Source organism: Salvia hispanica, chromosome 4, assembly GCF_023119035.1.
Source record: "Salvia hispanica cultivar TCC Black 2014 chromosome 4, UniMelb_Shisp_WGS_1.0, whole genome shotgun sequence".
Classification (NCBI taxonomy): Eukaryota; Viridiplantae; Streptophyta; class Magnoliopsida; order Lamiales; family Lamiaceae; genus Salvia; species Salvia hispanica.
Window position 1 is genome coordinate 46,488,057 of NC_062968.1, and position 9,003 is coordinate 46,497,059.

The 9,003-nt window shown below is 35.7% G+C and overlaps 2 protein-coding genes across 2 annotated transcripts; one reads left to right on the plus strand and one right to left on the minus strand.

Moving 5' to 3' along the window:
• The first annotated feature begins 794 nt into the window (after positions 1 to 794).
• On the plus strand, positions 795 to 1,764 carry LOC125218840 (transcription repressor OFP7-like). The gene has a single exon (XM_048120616.1). It carries the CDS (start codon positions 892 to 894, stop codon positions 1,402 to 1,404), a length of 513 nt encoding a protein of 170 aa, XP_047976573.1. The 5' UTR covers positions 795 to 891; the 3' UTR covers positions 1,405 to 1,764.
• A 1,894-nt stretch (positions 1,765 to 3,658) lies between these two features.
• On the minus strand, positions 3,659 to 4,720 carry LOC125218838 (probable CCR4-associated factor 1 homolog 11). The gene has a single exon (XM_048120614.1). The coding sequence runs from the start codon at positions 4,636 to 4,638 to the stop codon at positions 3,796 to 3,798; it is 843 nt and encodes a 280-aa protein (XP_047976571.1). The 5' UTR covers positions 4,639 to 4,720; the 3' UTR covers positions 3,659 to 3,795.
• Positions 4,721 to 9,003: the final 4,283 nt, after the last annotated feature.

The following is a 9,003-nucleotide window of genomic DNA, read 5'->3' on the forward strand; positions in this document are numbered from 1 at the left end:
TTTTACCTTGGGTAATCTAATCTATTAAAGTAGTAAACTAAGAGAGTTAAATTAAACTATCTTATGCCTGCATTTAAATACAATTTTTTTTTAACAATATACATATCACATGTATTTTTAATATGGGCCATCAAAAACTCTAGACCTGACGATCAATATGCGGTCTTAGTTGAACATTTAAAAGAATGATTTAAAGCGACGCTATATATATAATTTTCTGAAAAAAATCATTAATTTTCAATGAGAATATTAAATTTTGTAGATATCAATTTTAAAGCCAGAAGATCAGATTGTGTTGATATCTATTTTGATTCTCTTTGGAAACTTGAATGATCTCCATATTAACTTGTTTAATCTCTACCAATCAATTATAGACGGAAATGATACTTACTTCTATTTAATGACATTTAAATTTGTTAAAGTTTCAACATTATCATTTATAATTAATGAAATGGAGTGTTATGCATGTAACGTGTAGACAATCCGAAGTTCTATTGTTGTGGGTGGAATTTTAAAATTTTATACTCCATAAAGTAAGAAAAGAAGTTCTGTTTAAAAGCAAACCAATTTTGTTACTTTCAAGTATTACTCACAGAGATAATTTTATACAGAAGACAATTGAATACTACTTTAAAGGAAGAGCGTGATTCGTGAATATATTTTTAAATAAAAAATACAAAACGTCGAACGCACCTCCCCTCATACTTACACTCTAAAATGAGACTTAGTTGGTGGAGCAAATCAATTTATCAATGATGGTCCATATAGCTATAAGTAAGGCAAAGGCAAAGACAAAGAAATACTCCTATCTTAAAGCCCACCCTATTCAATCTACGCCTTCACTAGAAAACTTAAAAATCTCTTTAACAAGATCGCCGGCGCACACAACACATGTCTTCCAACAAGATACACAAACTGAAGAGCATTTTCACCGCAAATGGCGGCTGCGGCTGCCGCCCTAAGCCAGCTGACATCATCCACCCACAATCCAAATCCAAATCCAAATCCTCACTCTCCGATCAAAAATCCTCCCTCCTCCCTTCCTCCTCCGCCACTTCCTCCGAGAGCCGCCGCTGCAATTCCGCCGCCGAAGACGATGGCTGGTCCTCCTCCACCACCTTCGACTCCCCCCCCCACCGCCACACCCTATTCTCCGACGCCTGCCCCAAAATCCAAAACAGCGTCGCGGTCGTCAAAGACTCCGACGATCCCTACCAAGATTTCCGGCAATCCATGCTTCAGATGATCCTTGAGAAACAAATCTACTCGACAAACGATCTGCAGCAGCTCCTCGACTGCTTTCTCAAGCTCAATTCGCCGTGCCACCACGAGGTCATCGTCCGAGCGTTCGCCGAGATATGGAACCGCGGGAAGGAGGAGGCGCCGCCGCCGTGCTCCATGTGAATACATTAGAGATGTGTGATGGGGGGGCACGTGGAGGTGGGGTGGCCATGTGATTACACATTAAATTTCACATGGTGGAGTTGAAATTTCAATTTATTGAATTGGACACCAAAAGCGATCGCCATTTTTGTGGCGAGGGAGATTGGAACAAGGTTGAATTCAATTCCATACTCTAAGTGTAGGTGTTATAATAAGTGGAAATGAAATTCCAAATAATTTAAGAATTTAGTACTACTCCTATTACTTATTATCTCTCTACTTTTGACCTTTTTCTGTAAATTTGTACTAATATGTAGCTTGATTGAACTTCGAGGATATTGCTGTTTATAAATTTCGTCCATCTTATTTTCTTCTACGGCATTCAAGGCAGTGACTTCATTTTATTTGTAGAACTACTTTTACGGGTTCCTAGTTTTAGCCATTTAGGGACTCGTACTTGAACATTAGCCATTGGTTTGCTCATACACCTTCATCTCGGTTATCATATTATGCATAATGATACATGAATACATGATATCAGAATTAAAGGATTTGTACCAAAAATGCATCGCACCTTTCACTATTGCCCAATGCGATTGTGGCATACCAAATGTTTGCTCAACATAATTCTGCACAATCTCTTGTTTTTGAGAAAATTAATCTCTGTTGTCATCAGTCGAACAAGTAATCGACTTCACAAACACGGGCCGCATCGGGTAGATGTCATCCGCCAAATAGTACCCATATAATATTGTTGGTCGTTGTCTATGAATTCAATGTCCGAGGCTCTACCACCACACAGATCGTTGGAAACAGGCGACTGGTTCAAGACATTGGTTTCATTGTTAGAACCGGCCAAATCGAAGTAAGCATGTCATATGCAAAGTCGTTGTTGAGCATTAATGGCTTTGAGAATCAGAGTCGGGTGTGTGTCCTTGTAGCCATTCGTGCACGCGCCTCTCCACACGCTCTAACAATTTTTCAGGCCCAATGCATACAATTAATGTTTCCCAACATACCTGAAAATTCATGAGCTCTCAATGCAAAAAATATCGGAGATTGAGCATCAACAGTGGTGGGCCTTTGCAAATATGTGTTGTGGAACACCTCTAGAACTTCACGGCAAAATTTCTTCAAGCATTCACGCCCAGTTGCATTGGCGACATGGAGATACTCATCAAATTGATCCATTGTGCCTCCATAAGCCAATTGCTTAATTGCAATTGGGCACTTCTGCAGTGTCGAGAGTCCAAGTCTGCTGCTGCAATCGACATGCTCTTGAAAGTAAGCATTACGTCCCACCAACGTGTTTGCAATGCATAAGAAAAAAAGAGAACGGCTCATTTTGAAACGACAGCAAAAAGTTGTTGCGCCCCACCGCGGTTGGTTAGCGAAGAAGTCATAGACTTAACCGTTGGGCGGTCAAGGCATGCTCATGAAACACGGGCTTCCGATGACGGATTTCCTTGAGTACCGTTTGTTGTCGTTGCTGTAGGACCCTCTCGTAATATTGTCGCACATATTTAGCATAAATTCACCTTCCAAGTCCGATAATGAATCAAAAGAAGACTTGCTTGCAGCAGAACTCATTTGGAGTAGAGAAGGGAAAAGATAGAAAGAGAGGAAATGGAAGTGAAAATGAAAGTAGATGGTGAAATGAGGAAAAGAATGAGAGTATTTATTTAGTAGAAAATATTCAAATCTGCGGCGGGAACGAGCCAAATAGGGTCGGGAAACCCTCTGCCCGCACGACAGTTTCCACGCCGCGCCCCCAATTCCCCTATGCATTAGCGCCCCAAAAACCGTCGCATCCGGTAGGCTGATTTGGGGCGTTCCTCCAAAAATATCTGATAAAATAGAAACAATACAGAAAAGATAAGCATAATTCGTACAAAAAAAAATGACACACGTAAATAGAAAAAAACTTTTATAACTTTACATAGTATTTCCTCCGTCCCATAAAAATATGGACTTTGAAGACGACACGAGTTTTAATGTAAAATTGGTAAAATAGAAAACATCAGAAAGAAAAAATGATTGAAATAGTGTAACTCAAGAATAGAGCCCACTTTATAGAAGAGAAATGACTTGTTAAAATTAGAAAGGGACTATTTTTATGCGACGGAGTAATTAAAAACAGCCTATCAAATTGGGTTTGCAATATGCACTGTCACATGTACTAGTATTGATTTTCCTACCTCCATCTTTGACTTTACTGTTCAACACTCTGGTCAGTGGTCCGTGTCCATGGCATATAAAATTTGAGCATTTCGACTTAAATTTAAGAGATCAACTTCTAATGAATGAATATCTAAATAACAAGTGACACATATTTTCTTAAAAGTAATAAATAAAATATCAACAATTTCTAGAGTTACCCTTATCAAACCAAGAAATACTTATGCTAATTAATCAATACACTTCTAGTCCGTACAGCACCCCAGCATACTTCTCGTGATCCCGCTCCACAAAATACAAATCCCTCATTCTCTGAAAGGCGTGCCACGTGAGCAGACTATCCGAACCAGCCTGATGGCACTTTCCCACCACCCGGTCCACATCTAGAGCCCGGGCCACCCGGTCCAGCCCGCCGTACAGGCTCTCACAAAACCGCATCAAGTACTTGATGTCGTACACGTTGCTCCCGAAGAACGCCCTCAGCGCCGCCGCGAACTCCCCGAGCCGGGCGGGGAGCGGGCGCCGCGTGAGGACCTTCATCAGGTATCCGAAGTCGTAGGCGCTGTGGAACGTCACCCAGCTGACCGCGTCGCTGCAGACCAGGCCGGAGCTCATCATCAGCTCCGCGAACCGGGCCGAGTCGACCCCCTCGGCCCGGTTCCGCTCGAAGTCGATCCCGTGGGCCCGCAGCAGCTCGATCGACTCCGGCGCGTGAGGGTCACGCGCCGCGTCGAAGTCCGCGAAGTTGAACTGCCAGATGAAGCGCTCGCCGCCGCCGCCGAGCTCGGGGAGGTTGCCGGCGGCGTCGGAGAGCGTGATTCCGAGCTGGATGAGGTTCAGGGCGTCCACGTTGGACTTCAGGAGGTGGTAGTGATCTGCGGAGGATGGTCTGCGGCGGTTTCGGGGCAGCGGTGCGGGCTTGAAGATGACGCCGGGGAACTCCGTGTCCATGGAAATGAAGGGGTATCGATCGATTAGGTCGGAGATGAGGTCGAATTCGGATTCGAGATTCTCGGACCACACTTCTCGGATCCTTATAGGTTTGGCGCCGTCGTTTTTAAGGTTGTCGGAAACCATATCGGAGACCGGAAAATTCGAGGGTTTGGATAAGCTTGAGTTGATTTTTATTTTGTTGGTGTTGGAGGATTGAGGGAAATTAAGGGATTTTATAGTGGATGATGACTGATGAGAGAGAAGAAGTAGCTTGGAAAGTGGGGGAGGAACGAATAATTGTTGCGATGCAACTAAGATTAAATTAATGGAAAAATAAGGAAAATATATTTGAAATGGAGCAGTCATTTAAGTAGAGAACGCGTTTCGATTCGTTGTATGACTGAAACGTAAAAATAGATGCACATTGCACTGAATGAGTTGGGGGAAGACCGTGTCCAAAGACGGCTGAAGAGGATCAAATGTCAAATCACTATTCTTGGTCTACTACAACTAGTCAACTAGTCTGTGCAGACTGCAGATACATATATTCACACTACTTACATTCGATCAAAATTGTGAGTTACTATCACTTATCGCATTAGTTTCACGTATTGGAAATTGTCAGTTAGTCTAAACTGCAGTTCTTAACTTATGGCATATATCGATTCTAATACTATTACAGAACTTTCATTTATTTTGATAATAAAACGATCTAGTTGTAGTTTTGAAAAGAAAATCACTACATATTACATTTTGTCATTTCTTAAGTGATTCATATTCTTTTTTGAGACGTTTCAACCTAAGTGAGTCAAAATTTTTGGACACAGAGATTAAGAAATTGTATTGAAAAGTAAGAGAAATAAAATAGGAAAATAAAGAGATAGTAAAAAAGTAGTAGGTAATAAAATAAAGTAATAGTGATTTGATGTTTTGTTTTTTGTCAAAAATGAAAATGACTCAACTTACTTGCGATATATCAAAAAAGAATACGACTCAACTTAGTTGGGATGGAAGAAGTAATTTTTTTTATATATATCTTACTTTATCCTTTCTATTTAACTAACAAGACACCATTTTTTTTAAATCTAGTGTCACAAAGAAATGTCTTATTTAGTGAGGGACGGATGAAGTACTAGAATTTTCAAATTCATGATATTTCCAAAAGTTAATTCTCGTATTTTCAAATTCATGTAAATATCATGGATATTTCCAACAACCAATTCTCGTTTGTCTTTAGCTTCTTCTGCTCTTATTACTCCTAGTGTTTAAGAAAAATGATCTAGAAAAAGATGTTTTAAAATTAATTCAATAATCTAGTCTCTTGTTTCATTAACTAGGGGCTGTAATATCAATGAACCTACATTTTATTATAAAAACTAGTGTAACACCTATGCAATGCACACACGCATTACATAATATTTCTGCAAGTTATGATTTATATATTTGATATTGATAATACTTTAATTGAATAATAAAGATATGTGGATATTATAATAATTGAAGTGTGAAAAATAATAATTAAAATATAGTAAAATAAATCCCAACTAATCATTATAATCTAAATATGGGGCAATATAAGGAAAATAATTAGATTCAACAATTTATTTTTATATGATCATGAATTCAACATTTTGAACATTATAAATTTATACTCCGGATTAATAATTTTATTGAATAGTCAGAAGAATACCTAAAATTGAACACAGATTTATCAAAAAATTCAGTGAAAAATGCAATATACAATAACATAATTAATGGGTAATTGAATTTACAGCAATCAATCAAATGTCATAAATTCATAGTTCAAGAAAAAGAATTAAGATCATGTTCCAAATCTTCCCATTACCACATTTATGATAAAAATAAAAAATAAACATACTCAAATCAGGGGTTGCGTTTGCTAACTAATTTATAGTAATAATTAATAACTTTCAATTCCGTGTATTAAAATTATAAACACAAAGATATAATTATATCAATACAACATGTAAATTTAAATATCAAGACAAAGACATAAGTTTATCAAAACAAGAAGATAGAGAAATTTATGTTTTTGTATTGAAATTTTTAACATACAACATTGATATTTAGTTATTACTATAAGAAGTTACTATTTGATCACACGCTCTCAAATCAGTATCTAAACATCAGTCAAATGAATCAAAACGTTTTCTGTACATAAAAAAGTGGGAGTATGATAATATAACAAATAATTAATTAAAAAAAATGATTAGCAGTGGGCGGTGCTAAAGTTTCATGAATATAAATGTAACGTATGAGATACCTTGCCACACTAAGAAAAAGGTAGTAATATAGTAGTTGATTTTATTATAACAATTTAAATAAAATATTTTATCTTTTTCGTTTGATTCACTAAAACGAATAATAAATGATTATTTATCATTTCTAATTATAACGATTATATATTTTGAGATTTTTAATATAATTTATTTTATTATAAGAATAATAAAACATCTTAATGACAATTATGAAATAACTCCAAAACTCGTCTTTTAAATTAGTAAATATAGATATAGATATGATGATAAAGTGTAAAATTCAAAGCATGTGACATTTCACTTATTTTGATAGTTTTATTTTCATGTTTCATAACATATTGGGTGCACTAGATCTAGATAGATAATATGACGTACTCACCTGTGTCTTTTAACGGTTTCAAGTGCATATTTTTGGCGTTAGGTACATTTTCCTTAATTTAAAATAATTGTTATTTGTGTCAAGTTAGTATTTTGGAAGAAGGAACATTCTTGGATCTTAAGTCACTTCTACTCTAATGCTTCCTTTTGTTTTTTAGCTCACGGTTCGTTGTATGGTTTTCTAATAGGGGACGTTAGATATGTTTAATGTGCCAAATTGTCAAACAAATTGCACATGTTCATATTAACAAGGATTTTAATATTACTAATATCGAGCCGTCTTTTGGGACACTATCAAGTTGATGCAGCTATGAATATATATTGCTTGAATGAGAGATTAGGTATTTACTTTATCCGCTAATAGCCTTTTAGTAGTGGTAAAGAATCTTTTGTTGTGTCCCACAACAATTGCGCAGATCACATTGAGTAAGTTAATATATTAATAATTGTTCGGATTGAAGGACCGTACGTCAGATTAAATATCTACTGCCTTTAATTTATGTGATTGTATCTCGGAATTAAATCATATTAGATAAATAATTATGTGATCATTAGTCATAGTAAATCCCTTCCAACAAAAATAAGCTCACAATTTAACCATATCTGTCTCATTCAATAGGTCCATTTTCCCTTTTTATTTTATGCCGCTCAAGATGTTCATTTTTAATAGTATTTGGTAATAAATCACTCTCTCATCTCTCATCTCCTGATTAAAATATTCAACTACTTTTTTTTTTCTATTTATTTCACTTAACAATTTCTCATAAAATTTCGTGTCATTTAAGAATGTGGACATCTTGAATAAGATGAAGAGATCATATTTTATGTTGGTACTACTTTATTTTAAAAATTGAACCCCACCTAATAGTACTACTATACTAGTAAATTCAAGTTTAATAGATGAGCTAAAAAAAGCAATTAGAATTTTTGGAGTACATCGTTGCCACTGCCTTGAGTGTTTGAAGACATCGGTTTAACTAAGATCATTTAGTTCCATATAACAAGTAGTTTAACTAAGATCATTTAATAGTATAGACTATGCTAACCTTTCACTCTCCGGTACTCCCAACTCCCAAATGGCAATACAAATATGGAGTATTTATTATTTCATTGATCCACAAGAAATAATCTTAGGGAACAAAATGAATATTAATCTATATGATACTGATAACGTAATAGAAAGAAAAAATAAAGTGGATAAAACATGAGTGATTAAGAGAAAATGTGAATAAAATGGAAGAGATAAATATAAAAATGTGAATAATAAATTGTGAATAAATTTTTGGTGGATAGGCGAATATAGAAAATGAGACTATTTTTTTGCGAACGTATGAAGTAGTAAAAGTTCGACAGGAAAAAGTGAAGAGTGAGCTACATTTTTTATACCTAAACTCTTGTTTCATACGCGGTATTCAAACTTTAAAAATATCACCACACGTCCATAGTCTTTGATTTTAATATCGTCGCGGGACTTTTGCACTTTTGAATTTGTTTTTTCAAAATACCCTATATCCCTTAAAGGATATCTTAATCTACTTACGTTGAGAAGGACTACCATCATTTGTTTTAAAAAAAATTGCAGTATAATAGAATAAAGTCAAATTAGTGTCAATAAAATGTGGGGTTTATGTTGTGAAATAGATAGTTTAAAAAGTCTTTTTATGAGGGGTGACCCAAAATAAAAACTGTTTTTATATTTAGATACAGTTTGATAGAAAAAATAAATAAACTAAGTTTGATAAAAAGAATACATATGTCATTTTTATTCATAAAATTCTAAAATAGATGATATCTATCCTACTAAAGTGAAACGATAAATACGACTTCAGAAAAAAAGAAGGGTAGTAGCACT